This window comes from Serinus canaria, chromosome 1 (genome assembly GCF_022539315.1).
Source record: "Serinus canaria isolate serCan28SL12 chromosome 1, serCan2020, whole genome shotgun sequence".
Lineage (NCBI taxonomy): Eukaryota > Metazoa > Chordata > Aves > Passeriformes > Fringillidae > Serinus > Serinus canaria.
In genome coordinates, this window is record NC_066313.1 from 29957049 (window position 1) to 29972096 (window position 15048).

At 47.9% G+C, this 15048-nt stretch overlaps 1 protein-coding gene across 5 annotated transcripts in view; it reads right to left on the reverse strand.

Annotated features, from left to right (window-relative positions):
* The window catches only part of GAB2 (GRB2 associated binding protein 2), a 93516-nt gene extending 78817 nt beyond the window's left edge, over window positions 1-14699 (reverse strand). For all 5 annotated transcript variants that reach the window (XR_007777095.1, XM_050972197.1, XM_050972191.1 and 2 more), the window contains exon 1: window positions 14590-14699. Coding sequence is in view for 4 of the 5 variants with exons in the window: in XM_050972197.1 (XP_050828154.1) it covers window positions 14590-14661 (72 nt within the window). In the remaining variant the exon portion in view is untranslated. The remainder of the gene's footprint in view (window positions 1-14589) is intronic.
* Window positions 14700-15048: the final 349 nt, after the last annotated feature.

The window sequence follows — 15048 nt, forward strand, 5'->3', positions numbered from 1 at the left end:
TTTGGAGAGCTATCCAATTCCAAACTAAGCCTTCAAACTTTTTGTTGTTATTATTTGGATTAAGACAGCAGAGTGGGAGAGCTGAGGCATTCCCACAGCAGATCACATTGCTCACACTCCTTGTTCTCAGTGGTGGAAGAAGGATTTTGTATAGATGCAGGACATGATTGGAAGTCCAGGGCTAACATCCTGCAGGATTTTGTTGAAATCCTGAGCTGATATGTGGGCACCTGGGCACTTGGATGCAGCTGTGTTTAAATTTCAAAAACGGGTTCTTAATGCTGAACAACTTATCCTGTGTGAAGCCAAGCTGGATGGAGAAGTCTGTTTTCTCTTGTACCCAAAACACTCCAAGTGAAAAACATGTATATAACAAAGAATTGCATTACAATAGCTTTTCACATTACCCAACGTGTCTGTTGAATCAGCAGCCAAGAGCAGGACACCCCAGAGCCCCCCTGCTGAACAACTAGATTACACTAAATTAATTGCAACATCCAGTGTTGGGGTTTTTTTTTCCTTTTACAACTCCTATTTTATACATTAAAAAACATTTAGTTGCCATCCCTCAGCTTATTCCTTAAGATTAATAAATCAAAACAGAAACACTGGGGAGTATGTAACAAAAAAAAAAAAAAAGCAATTCTAAAACCCCCTTGACTGAATTTAATTTCTATTAGAATCCTTAGTCATGATGGAAATGTTTTTATAACCACAAACCTCCACTAAATTATCTTAACGGCCTCTAGCTGTTGTGCTGATGGCCGAAACAGCACAGTAAATGACTGTCTCACCGTACAAAATTATACACATCACTGTTACACCCTGTTCCAGCCCCAGCCTCTCAAAAGCGGTGCAGATTTATTCTTATTACCCAGCTGAGCTCACCCACCAGCACACACATGTGCCCTGCCACGTGTGTACTCCCAAAACAAGAGTAAATCCACCAATTTTGGCACAAACACCCTGCCCAGTGCACAATAACCACTCACCTTTTCCCCCTCCTTTCCCACGTCTGACTGACTTTCCGCTCATCAGGTTTTCCTGTCTGGCAGCTGGACTGAGTTTTTTAGCAGGCTGAATTCACTCCTAACCTTATCCAATGAACTTCAAGGCAAGGCACGTGCAAGTGAACTTGGCTCCGGAAACCTGGAATTTCTCACCACGAGACTGCAGGGACTGAGCATGCTGGGCTGCAGCTCAGGAATGGGAAGACAAAGATGAGACTGAAGGATGTTGGTGTCTGGTTCCCAGCTCTGTGCTAGACTTGTTGCAACCCCTGAGATATTCACTTAGTCCCTGTACACTCTGATTTCCTACTTATAAGGCAGGGTCAGTAAAGATCCAACATCCAGTAAGCAACCTGGGTGGAAAGGTTGGAATCTCACTGGGTGTCCAACCTCTTGTGCCAGCTCTTTGCTCTGTTGGAATGTGCAAAGCTAAAACAATTTGTGTTAACAACCCATCTCAGTGTTACAATGCCAAGACCCTGGAATATTCAGGGTAAGTGTATGAGTATTCTTGAGAGTTCAAAGTGCAAGGACCAAAGCTGGGGGAAAGAAAATGAACCCAAGCCAGGCCTCACCACTGGGCTTTGGGGACAAAAAAGGATAAAGGTGAGAAAACAGAAGAAGCAGCTATGATAATATCCAGGAATATATACTCCCCAGGAATGAATGTCTTAAGTTACAAGTTGAAGAGCACCAGAGCCACATTTCTGATTGTGCTTTGGTATTTTGTTTTCCATCGACCAGTATTTTGTTGGGGTTGGGTTTGGTTTGGTTTGCGTGTTTTTTTTGTTTTTTAAATACATATAACAAGTCAAAAGTATCCCATGCTTTGAAGGAAGGAAATCCAAGGTTTTGACCAGGTCCTTCCACACTGGCAAAGCAGAGTTGAACCATACCAAAATTACAGGTCACTCAGCAGCAATGTGCACAGCAGAGGGGGAACACATAAACCCCAAACATGTCATTCTGGCTTCTCACCTTCCTCCACAACCTGAGCTACAGTTGGTTAGTGGGAGGTTCCAGGTACAAAGAAATGCAAAGAACAGGCTTTAAAAGCTCTTCTTAATTACAAATGGAAATCTTGAAGCTTGTCCTTCACAAGTGGTATTCAACAACTCAAATCCATCTGAATTTCCAAGCGTGTCAGAGCAGCAGGTCCACACTTCACCCCACATGCCCTAATCACAACATTTAACAGCACTGAGTTGGTCATGGCAGACTCTCCCAAGAAGCAGGATGGACAGAGAAAAATCAACAACAGAACATTGTCCCGAAACACCCTACTTAACCAAGCACTCATAAAAAAGCCTCATGAACAACCTACACATTGCACAAGTCAGGATTTGCTTTATGTCCCTATTTCTGTCCCAGCCCAGAGCAATCCATGAGGCCCAAGACAAACTCACTGTCAACTCCCTGTGAAGATCTAACACACACTCCAGAGCACAGGGCATTTTGTGAAGCACTGTCCATGACACCAACCTGTAACACGCTCTGTCTTTCTGCTGCACGTGAGGCGCCTTCAGTATTAAAAACCCCCAAACAAATAAACCTTGCAGGCAGCCTTTTTCTCCACACATGACTCTGTCTTCAAATCTTGCTCCTCAACGCACTTCCCTGCGACAGCACACGATACACCAGCCCATCTGCATGCCAGCTGGCTGTACTGATTTGATGCTAAAAGGAGTGTACTGATTGATTCCCAGTTGAAGCCTCAGCCAACATGTTTTGCAAGCGTTTGAGACAACGCCTGATCCCTTCAGGCCCTCCCTCCCTTGGGTTGACTTTGGAGGGAGTGTAAGGCAGTGGCTGAAAATGGCTTTGGGAGCAGCTCTATGGCTATGGTGCTGGATCTAGCTAGTCCTGCACCAATGCACATCCCATTACAGGTGGAAACTCACTAAAAAGGAGAGAGGAAAGAGCCGTATCTCTTGTAAAGATCCATCCTCAACTCCTTGACTGCTTTAAACCTCAAAATAACGATTTTGTTCCTTTCCAGTGTTTTCTTTGTGCTATTGACTTCTAAAATTGCAGATATTCACAGTATGTACCTCATCTACTTTATAAGGTGCAAATTCAGAGTTGGTAGGAGGAGGCAGCTTCTCCCCCATTGCACATCAACAGCAGAGGCAGAACTTGCTGAAGGATGAAGAAACAAAAAGATCTTACAAGCTTTAACATCTGTGACCTGCTCCCCTTCTGCGTTTGATGCCAAGGGGTCAGACACATCTGGTCACCTCTCCCAAGCCCAAATCTCGGGTCTCCAAGAGTGGGTTCCAGGATAGGATGGGACCTCACTCTCCTTGGTGATGTGCCAAATGCTTTGGGCCACTTCCCGAAGAAGGACCCTGGGGTGCTCACATCAGAAGTCCCACAAGCCAAGCTGAAATGCTGCCCCCCTCTGCACTGACAGCAGCCCTGAGGACTTTTATCAGGGCCCTTTCTCCTTCGCTTTCCTTGGAAGGTGGCTGTCCTTAGCTGCTTTGGAGGCCTGTTGGGTAAAGCTTTCCCAGGCTCCTAATCACTCTCATCACCCATCTCCAAAGACGCTGGTGTCAGGGGTCCACCCACACACACATTGCTCCAGGATAAAGTCCTGATTGCTGGCAGGAAAACTTCCTGCTCCATGTCCTGCCTCACTCCATGCACACAGAGGGCTCAGAGAAGGACCTGAACAGATAACACTCAGTTAAAACCTCAAATGCCAATTTTGAACCCTTGAGCAGGGACCAGCCTACATCATTTCTCAGCATCTCCTTCTGGCCAGGACAGCTAAAAGGACCCCTGTCAGTACACCCCATACCTTCTGCATCTCTTCTTTTCTTTCCTTTCATTGATATTATTTATTTATTCCCCTCCCTCAAAGGCTTTAAGGAGCCAGAATCACAGAATGCCCACTGTCTGCATGGCTGCCCCTATGGATCACATAAGGCCATGCTGGAGGTAGCAGTAGGGCTCAGCTGCCAGCTCTGTGCCCCTCTCTCCTGCCACCCTGGCCCTGTGCCCTGACCCCCAAAACAATGAGCTCTTCTGTTCCCCACAGCCCGCTGGAAACTCTGGCCTGACATTACGTGTGGTGGGCAGTGGGCGAGGCAGGCAGGGAAGGCGAGATGGGGGGAGAACACAAGCCTCAAGTCATCAATTCCTCCTGGGTCAAAGCAAATGAGATTTTCTCGGGAGCTTCCTATCTGGAGGGAGCTATTTAGGAACAACACAGTGACCCAGAATCAAAGGAGCTGTGTGTAGTTGATGGCATGGAAGTAGAGTGGCTGATTTATGCTGTCAATCAGCCAGAAGGGGCATTTACAGAGGGGCATTTATGGAAGGGGCTTGGAGAAGAACAGGCTCTGAGGAGACCTCATTGTGGCCTTCCAGTACTTAAAGGGAGCTTATAAAAAAGAAGGAGCTGTTACACAGGCAGATAGTGATAGAAAAGGGGGATGAGTTTTAAATTAAAAGAGAAGAGATTTAGCTTAGATGTTAGGAAGAAATTCTTTACTGTGAGGGTGGTGAGGCACTGGAACAGGTTGCTCAGAGAAGCTGTGGATGCTCCATCCCTGGAAGTCTTTAAGGCCAGGCTGGATGAGGCTCTGAGCAACCTGGTTTAGTGGAAGCTGTCCCTGCCCATGGCAGGGGGCTGGAACTAGACGATCTTTAAGGTTGCCTCCAACCCAAACCACTGCAATTCTACGATTCTATGGTTTACTGCGCTTGCCCCTTCCTGTGCTGGATGGGTCTCAAACACAGCATCTCTGGGCAAGCAGTGTGAGAAGAAAGGAGATCTGGAGTTGCTGATGTGGCCTCTACAGGAGTGGTAAGGGAGACTTCTAAATGGAGAGGCAACTACCAAAACCCCGAGCTGAATTGCACAGCCAACCTTCCCTTTTCCATGGGGCATGGTTTCAAGCCAAGAGCATCCAGAGAGCAGTAAAACCACATATTTCTCCCTACAAATAAACAAAAAAAGCGCCAAAAGATCCTTAAATGACAAGGTGGGTGAAGATCTGAGGAACAGATCGGTAGCAATGACTAATAACCCCATTAAGCATTGCTACTGAAATTATTATGAGATTAAAAAAAGGCAGACAAATGAAAGCACTGCCCAGTGCAACAGCAGCACATGGTACCAAAGCTCTCATGTACATGCAACACAGCTCTTCAAAGCTGAAAGTTTAAAAGACACCCCAGTGTCACCAGTAGAGAGGAGAGAAATGAAGGCCTTCCTAGTCACTTTTGGAAAGGAGACATAATCCCTGGCTGGATATTAAGAGGTCAGAAAGTGGATTTAGCAAGTCGACTTGCAACTTTTGGCAGCCACAAGAAAGTCCATTGGCTTATTCTGAAGGTCAGTGAGGAACCAGAATGGGTGAGGCAGCAGCTGGGATCATCAGCAAAACTTAATCACTGAAAATCCATGAAATTCAAAAGACTGCAAATCTTTGACTCAAAAGTTATTTCCATCTCACCATATGGATGCAGGACCTGGAACTCCACCAAAGAAATGTCTAAATGCCTTCCAAAGCAAACGCCTTTGGAAAATACCAGGTTTAAATGGAATAAGATGCATAACAAGTACTGAAATACTATTAGGACAGTATCTTCAATCCGGAATGCATGATGGAAATAGTTTGGATGTGTCCAAAAGGCAAGGGGAAGCAAAAGAAAGAATAAATAATAATAATAAAAAAAGAAACAAACAAAAAAACCCCAAAAAACAACCAGAAGATAGTTCAGTCAATAGATATTCATTTCTGTCAATAGATTATTATTTCTGTAATAGAGAGAACAAACATACAGCATTTAAAAATTCAGAGGCCATGTGGAGTCTGGAGTAGGCAGAGACAGAAAAGTTTTTGGAAACAACAGAAAAGAAGAAGCAATCTGAACACTAAATACAGAAAAGTCTAAGAGCTGTTCTCAACTGGTCCTGCCTCAAAACCAGATTTAAACTATAAATAAAAATGTTCCATTTCTGACCCAAGAGAGAACTTCCTACCCTGAACACACATCATTTTGGGGCGAGAATATTCACATTTGGATAGAGAAGTTAATTTCTAGGCATTGGTGTAATGCAGACAACCAGACTGATGCAAGATTTCCCAAATCAGAACCTTCTCCAGGAAAAGTGCTCAAGAACTCAGCAAAAAAATAGGAACCAAATATGAAAACACAAATCCAGAAATGAAATCTGCTCCCACCTTTCCCCCCAGGTTGCTGGATTTAGTCCAGATTCAATGGAGAAACAGGTACTGCTGGCTATCTTACACAGCAAGAAACATATGCTTCCAGCACTCAGATTTTCCTCCTGTCCTTCAAAGGCACAGCTTGCAGGCTAAAGACAGCTAAGAACAATTTTTTTTGACCAAAGCTGCTTTTAAAATATTTTGAAAGATTTTCTACTTCAACACAGCACGTATTTAAATTGCTGCATGACTAGATATGATTGATGACATATGTACGATGGCACTGTGCAGGCTTGCACGCTGACCTTGAGGAAATCCTCTTTGCGTGTTGCAAGGTCATGGCAGGCATGCCTTGGTGCAATTGTGTATGCATCTCTTCTTAAGGTCTCAGGTCTGTTTTCTGTGAATCCACACGAATATTTGTTTTTTTCTGTCACTAACCACATAAAGAAAGAAAAGTGATCATAGAATTACAGAAGATCCTGAGCTGAAAGGGACCCACATCCCTGAAGTCCAGCTCCTGGCCCTGCACAGGACACCCCAGGAGTCACACCATGTGCCTGAGAGCATTGCCCAAAGGCTTCTTCAACTCTGCCAAGCTTGGTGATGAAACCACTTCCCTGGGGAGCCTGTTCCAGTGCCCAGCCATCCTCTGGGTGAAGAACCCTTTCCTAATACCCAGCCTAAACTTTCCCTGACACACCTTCACGACGTTCACTCAGTTCTGTCATGGGTCACCACGGAGATCAGTGCCTGCCCCTCTGCTTCCACAGCAGCTGCAGACCACATTGAGGTCTCCCCTCCTCAGTTTCCCGTTTCCAGGCTGAACAGCCCAAGTGCCCTCAGCTGCTCCTCATAAGGCTTCCCCTTCAGAGCCTTCACCATCTTCATGGCCCTCCTCTGGACCCTCTCCAACAGCTTTGTATCTTTCTTGCATACACTGTGGCACCCAAAACTGCCCCCAGCCCTCAAGGTGAGGCCGCCCCAGTGCAGAGCAGAGCAGGACAATCCCCTCCCTTGCCCAGAGTCAGCTGCCAGGGCACTGCTGACTCACATTTAACTTGCTGTCCATCAGGACATGACCCCCAGGTCCCTTTCCATGGCACTGCTCTCCAGAACCTCATCCCCAGGCTGTCTGTACACCCAGGGCTGCCCCATGACAGGTGCAGAATCTGGTACTTTCCCTTGCTGAACTTCATATGGTTGATGACCACCCAGCCCTCTCATCTGCCCAGATCTCTCTGTAGGGCCTCTCTGCCTTGGAGGGGGTCAACAGCTCCTCCCAACTTATTATCATCCACAAACTTACTCAGTATCCTTTTGAGTCCTGCACCCACATAATTTTTTAAGATGTTGAAGAGCACTGGCCCTAAGACTGAGTCCTGCAGAAGCCCACTAAAGATCAGTCACCAGCCATGCTCTACGCTGGCTCCATCTATAGGGCCTCCCACAGTCACTGCCAATTTGCTGTGGTTTAACCCATGATAACCACATGATAACCACAAAGCTGGTTTCACTTGGCAGCAAGGTGGAGAAGCTACACAGAATGGCAGCAAAAAGTCCCTCAGCTCTACTGCTGCTCTACGGGCACCCTGAGGTAAATAAAAACCTCTCTCTCATTTCTTCCACCTCCTGAGATACATTTTGTCACTACTGTAAGGTGCTGAAAGATCCACCTAAGCATTATGATAGGAAAGTGAGAGTTTAAAGACTTTAAATGATTACTGAAAGGAAGGGCCATTTATATTAAAAGCAGTAATTTCCAAACCTTTTGGGTCAACTCATCTCAGAGAGACCCTTGGTGACCTTGGCAGCCTCATCATCCAAATCCCTGATAGATGTATTATGTACTTCTCTGGACTAGCTGCAATCCGTTTCCACATCCTCACAGCTTCACACATCCTCAGCAGCTTGTGAGCAGCTCAGAAGCCCCTGGCTCAGGTAGAAACCATAAAGCCCAGGTGAGTTTCCAGCTGTGGGAATGACCCTGAACACAAGTGCAGCCAAATCACTGATTTGCTCCGTGCCTTGGTTTCCCCATCAGACCAGACCTTTCATGGCAGATGCGGTCTCCCCAAACACAGCACGTGGAGCCCCAGTTGCCTCAGCTGCTACTGTAATACAGATTAAAAACTTTTGTTCTGCCTTTGAGTCACTAGTATAAATTATGTGCTTCAGTCTGGTAAACACTTTTGCATCATGTCTTCCATCTGATAGTTGCTAAAAGAAAAAGGGGGAAAAAAAATTGTTTCAGTGTCACTTCTGCTCTCTTTCAAAGAGAAACAAAGCCAGCTTCCTCACACATTTTCCTTAAGTACTGTTTGTCTTTCTTAAGTTCAACCTGTGCTTTGGCACCATTAATCTTTTACATCCACTGTGGACTGCCAAGACAATTAGCCAACACTGAAGTCATGACAGATAGCTGAGGATTCACTCAAGCTGTCTCAGCAAAGCCAAAGCAGCAGGAAAATACACCAGGTTCACCCCCACACAACAGATGGACTCCTTACCTCTGTGGGCATGTCCACCTCAATTGATGCAATGCCTCGGAACACGCACGGGTTAGTCCTAGCCAAACCAGTTTGGGTTTCAGCACCTGAAGAGCTGCCCCAACACGTGTGCTGGCAGCAAACAAAACAAAGACTGTCCACCTTCACAGCGAGCTGGGCTACAACAGCTCCACTGCTTCTGAGACTTGTGGCTCCACAATGCACCTTACAGAGGTGTAAGAAATACTGGGTTAGAGGCACCTCAGGAGGTTTCTAGTCCAGCCTTGCTTACTTGACATTTGAGATGTCACTATATCAGGTCAGCTGGAATTTTCTCAGCCAAGTCTTGAAAACCTCCAAAGACTGAGACCCTGCAGCCTCTGTGGGAACCTGTTCCTTCATCCATTGGAGGGGCTTTCCTAAGAACCAACCTGAACCTACAAATCTGGGTTGTGTTTGTTGCTCCTTATTTTGTCACCTTCTACAATCAAGAGTTTGACTCCATCGTTCCCACAACCATTCTTCAAGTATCTGCCTGTTACTAGATCACAATTATCATGACGACAATACATCACCACCTGGCTGTTTCCAGAAAATGCTACAGTGGGCAAAGGAATGCAGTCCCACAGTCAAAAAAATGACCCCAAAAGGAGGGGGTAAGACCTCTTCCCCTCTTGTAGGGAAGAGGTCATGTGTTTTGACTCATCAGCAATGATGCAGCAGAGAAACAAGTTAGAGAGTGGCACCTTTGTGCAGCATTGCACAAGAGAGCTGGTGTAGCAGGAGTGCTGGCAGGCACTGCCTTTGCAAGCAAAATGTGCCCCCTGACCTGCAAAACCTTCTCTGGTGGAGCAAGTGTTCATCCCTCCTGTGAATCATTGGGCAGATTACAATAGCTAAAATATATGATGGTCTTCTGGAATCAAGCTGGGAGATTACATGGGAGGAGCAGGGTGCAGCAAGGCAGTTTGACAGATGGAGTAAGTGCAAACTCATGGAGTTTCAGTGCAATCACAACTTTCTACAAAGAACTTGTCAGAGGACTTCCCTGAGTCCCATCAGGAGATCCAGGTGACATAATCAGTGCCCTTAAGCCTCTTAGCTACCCCTCCCTGCATCCGGGCTCAAAATCCATAAATTCACCCAAACCAGCGCTGGAAGGAACTTATGGAGAATTTGTCAAATTTATTCCACTGCCTCTAAACAGATTCAGCTCTCTGAAGCGGAGTTTGGCCAACCTGCACTTCAGAACTGCCACGATGGAGACTCCAAGCCCATCCCAAACCATCTGTTCCACTGCTCCACTCCTCTGGCAATCAGAGGTTAGGAAGTTTTTCCTACACTTGTTTCCCTTGCTGCAGCTCAAACTCAGCACTTCTTGGCCTCCAATCACCAGCCATGTAGAACAGTTTACTCCCTTCTCGTTCACAGGCACCTTTGGCATACTACAGGACTGTTATTTCTCCTCTCAGCCCTCTCATCCCCAAACAACCCAATTTCCTTCAGTCTTTCTGTTTTCTATATTTTTGCTTATTTTTTGGTGCTTTTCTCTGGTTTGCCTGCAACTGTTTCCTATTTTTGTTAATGGGTAGAGCATCCCGTATGAGGCATGGCACAGCTGAGCATGGGAGTGACAGATTAAAACTCCTTAGAAGAGAGAAAAAAAGGAGGTAATTCTGCACAATACCTATCTTTTGTCCTTTGCTGCAGAATAAAGAGATGTTCTTTCTTCTCCCTCCTATAAAATTTCATCCCAATCAGCACTGTGCCAAACTCCACCTGGCATCTCCACTACTTGATAGTCTATGATAACCCTGCACTAATGGTCCTACTTCAGTCCACATCCCACATTCTCATTTAAGGAGGACATCCTTACAATGCATTTTCAGGTGGGATATGAAGGATCTGCTTCAGGAACCAATATAAGCCCTTCATCAAGGAGGTGCCCCTAGGAACAGGGCTGCAATCAGTAAATCAGCCCTTTAACCTCTTCTTGCTTGTCCCATCAGAGAGGAGCAGCTCTTCCAATGACCTTGATTAAACTGCTTTTGCATGATGTAAGAACAAAACTGATGCACAAAGACAAATCCAGAAAAACCAGCTGGGAGGAAAAAAACCAAAACCCAAAGCTAGGGGGAAAAAACCAAACCCCAAAAACTAGAGGACTGTACAACCAGCACACGATGAGAAGCTTTTGTTTTAGTCAGAACTGCAGACATACATCTCAGCCAGACAGAAAATACTCTGACTTCATGGTACATAAATGAGCAGGCAGAGCACACTGATCTAACGATAGGGAGCTGAGCTGCTCTACGACAGCACTTGTTTTTCACAGTGCTTCCCTGCCAGACAGTCCAGCCCTGAGCCCATTGTGCCGGGCAGTGGACAGACACAAAACACTGCTCCAAACCCACGTCTAACACAGGAGACAACAGACAGGCACGTCCAGCAGGAGAGGACCAGGAGACAGTGAGTCAGTACAGGACCAGCACAACATGCGCTGGTCTCGGCTCGTTGGTCACACAACTAAAGCCCGGGGTTTTGTTTAGGGATTGGGTTTTTTTAAATTTTTTTTCACATGTGTTTTAAGGAGGAGCCAGGAGGAGAATTAAAAGACAGTTCTGTGCTTTGTGGCTGTGTACAAGGAGACTCTTTCATGCATGAAAGTCAGAGAAGCAAAAGGTAGGAGCAGGCTTTTTAATAGGGTCTGTAGCAACAGGACATGGGACAATGGCTTTAAACTGAAAGAGGGTAGATTCAGACCAGATATGAGGAAGAAAATTTTTTCTCTGGGCACAGGTTGCCCAGAGAGGTGGTGGATGCTCCCCCCTGGAAACATACAAGGCCAGGCTGGACAGGGCTCTGAGGAACCTGGTCTAGTTGAAGATGTGCCTGCTCATTGCCAGGGGATTGGGATAGAGGAGTTTTAAATCTCTCTTCCAACCCAAACCATTCTATGAATGTACAAGAAGTGTTTGTCTGAAAAAAAGCAATTAAGCAAGAGGATGAGGGAGCTTGATGTCCCAAGCAGAGCAGAGGTGAAAAGAGATATTTTGCTACTTCAATTATTTTTGACCTTCAATTGTTTGCTTAGCTTTTATTATCAATATTACAGTAGCATTTACAGCCAAACTGCCCTGAGTCTACATGAACCCCTGTCTGCAGTTATGAGGCTGAAAAATGGCACACTTTGTCTCAGCCTTTAAGCAGTCATCGTTTGATCATTTGAATGTCCCTCATCAGAAGAGAAACTCACAACACTGCTATTTCCCAGAGCGTTGTACAAATAGGTCCCACAATCTCACATAAACACAATCCTCTGAAGTGCAACAGAGCAGGCACTGCTGTAAATGCAGATTAATGCTGCACAGATCAGGTGTGGAGAAGAGCCCCCTTTCCCAACCTGGGTGGAAGTTAGAGAGAAAATTTAGTATTTTCCTTTCTTGCCATAGATCTCCTTGAAAAACAAAAAGCAAAACAAAACCAGGCTTATAAAAGCACAGCACTTCAAGGACAGCATTAGCAACACACCCATGATGTGCAGACACATACATTTGAAATGCACTTGTCAAAGAAAAAATAAATCTATCCGCTCCCCCGTGTCAATACAGCCAGAGCAGGAACTTCAAACCCCATTAGCAGCATCCTGCAGCCTGAGATTTCTCCTCTGAGATCTCAAAGCAGAACATAAACCGAAGACATAAGGAAAGTGGCAAAGCCAGCGATTCAGCACCTTCCCTTTGAGGCCATACAAAAGCCGGCATAAACTGCCTTTTGTGCACGAAAACCAAAGTCCAACCATGTGGGTTTATTGTGGACAAAGGCAGGTTTTACAGGAGGAAAGCCATCATCCTCAGGCTCTGGACGAGCAAGCTGCTCTGAGCTACACTGAGGAGAGCCTGATCCACACACCAACACCCTAAATGCACTCCACAGCTACATAAATACAGTATCAATAATAGTGCCTGAAAAAGCAAAGGGACGAGGCACCACCAAGGGAGACACAGTCCAAGCTAAAGGCCTTCAACACTTTGAAATCCAGCCACCGATGCAGGAAGCTGGTGCAACTGGTGCGACTGGAAGGGAAGTCCCACTGACCACAGTGCCGGGACCGCTTCAGCGCAGAGATCCCCTCGAGTGACATCTGCCAAGCATCGCTTCCTGCCCTGCGGAGGCTGCGTGGGATGGCCGGGCACATGTCAGCATGGCTGCATTTCCTCTTGGGGCAATGAGGATGTTTTGAAAACATAGGTGGCTTGCAAAGCACTTTGGGATGTATGTGGATGAAAAGCACTCTTATGCACATCGATAATTAGCATTAACCGCTGGCGTGTCACACCCTCCATGTAGAGCATTTAGCAGATTTATTCAGCTCTTGCTGGAATGCCAGAGCACAAGCTGGATATTCAGACAGTGATGTGAGCACCCTTTCATGGGGCAGATGCTGGGGAGCTAATGATGTTTGATGAGTTAAGGCCACTGGTGACTCAGGATCAGCAATTAGTTGATTTCTGCGGGAGGAAGGTGCTTTGCTCCATTAAGCTAAAAGCATCCCCCACAGTTCAGCATGCACAAAGTCATTCTGTCCACCTCCCACGAAGCCTACCTATGTTCATTAGGGGGTTGATACTTCCCACATAAACACTCAGGTTTACATTTCTGGATGCTCTAGTAGTTCCATCCCTCAGCCCTGTGCCACCCTGATATTCCCTGGAAGAGCACAAGGCACACAAGGAAAGAATTGCCAAGAGCAACTGGACACACAGTCTAATGCAAAGGGATGTGGTACCACTGATGTCTAAGACGCTGAACCCATTTTGGGCAAGGCTAATAACACTCTGTCACAAATCAGATACAACCCCAGTCCTGCTCTAGCCTGCAGTACGGGACTAGAGACATCCATCTCCCTCTCAAGGATAGACAGTGATGCTTCCATCAATCAATAACAGGCACTGGGGAGACACCAGCTGCACTTGTTCTGCCTGCTATTCCCCAAACGCACACAGGCAAAAGCAACAGGACCAAAGGATGATCTGGCTGGTGTCCCCCCAGGAAGGGAGAGCATCCAGCTCCCTCCCAGAGGCTGCATTTCAGTCATCTGAAGGCTGGCTGAGGCTGGTCATTGGTGTCAGCGAGTGGGACCCTGGACATCCTGGCGAGCGATGTGCCGAGTCATAGGACGGCAGCGCTTTTCTGAGCGCTTAATGCTCGTGGCACATGGCAGGAGTGTCAGGCGGAGGACGCAATGAACAGTTACTTCTTTCAGTGACTGGGAAATGTGACAGAGCTGGCATTTGGACCCTCTTTTTACAACTTCTTTGAAGTGTTTGATCTCAGCCGCTAACGACACAAAGGCTATCGAAGCGCTACTGGTGCTATCTTCAAAGGGTTCGAACGTTCAATGATTAATAGGAACCCTGCACGGGATGGGGGAGAGCGACTATTATGGGAATGTTGGGGGAGATCCAAGATGCGTTAGTACCTTTACTCTTTGGGACCAAGGTACTCCCAGCCTCCCCTAAAACAGACGACTTCAAAGGCGGGGGTGTGACCGTCGCAGGTCCCGGGTGAGCCCGGCCACCGCGGGGCGCAGCCAGAACGGCCCCAGCCCGAGTGTCCGCTCCAGCCGTGGCCGTCACCGCCCATCCCACCACCCCGGGCCAGGGAGCAAGCTGGTGGGCTCGGAGATGCTCCCACCCGCCTTCCCCGAGAGGCGGGGAGCCAGAAGCGTTCGTTCCCCGCCCGGGCAAGGGGCACCCCCGCCCAGCCGAGCCCCCGCGGCGCCGGGAGAGGCGGCGGCAGGTGCACCCGGGCTGGCGGCGGAGGAGCGGGGATGGAGGCGGGGGGGATTGATCCCGGCTTTCCCGGGGCCAGGGTAAGGATGAAATGGGGTGGGCTGAGACTTACGTATCTCCGTAACTTCTTCTCCGGCGGTGACTTTCGGAGCCAGCCCGAGCACACCACCTCCCCGCCGCTCATCGCGGCAGCCGGGCGCCGCCGGGCGCTGCCTCCCGGCGCTCAGCGCCGGCCGCGCCGGCCCATGGAGGGCGGGCGGGGGTGGGTGGGTGGGTGAGCGGACGGATGGATGGATGGGTGGGTGGAGGGAGGGAGGGAGGGAGGGAGGGAGGGAAAAAGGGAGGGAGAGATGGAAGGATGGATGGGGGGGTGGCGAGCGCCTCCCCCCGCCGCCGCGGCCGCTCGGCTGCGAGCGGGGAAGCAGGAAACTGGCTCCTTCCCGGCTCACCACGCCTCCGCCCGCCCGGCGCCCCGCCAGCCGTGTTAAAGACACAAACCCCGCGGGGAGAGGGGCTGCCCGGCCCCACGCCGCCCCCGAGGGGCTGCCGCTCGTCCCGGTCCCCCCCACAC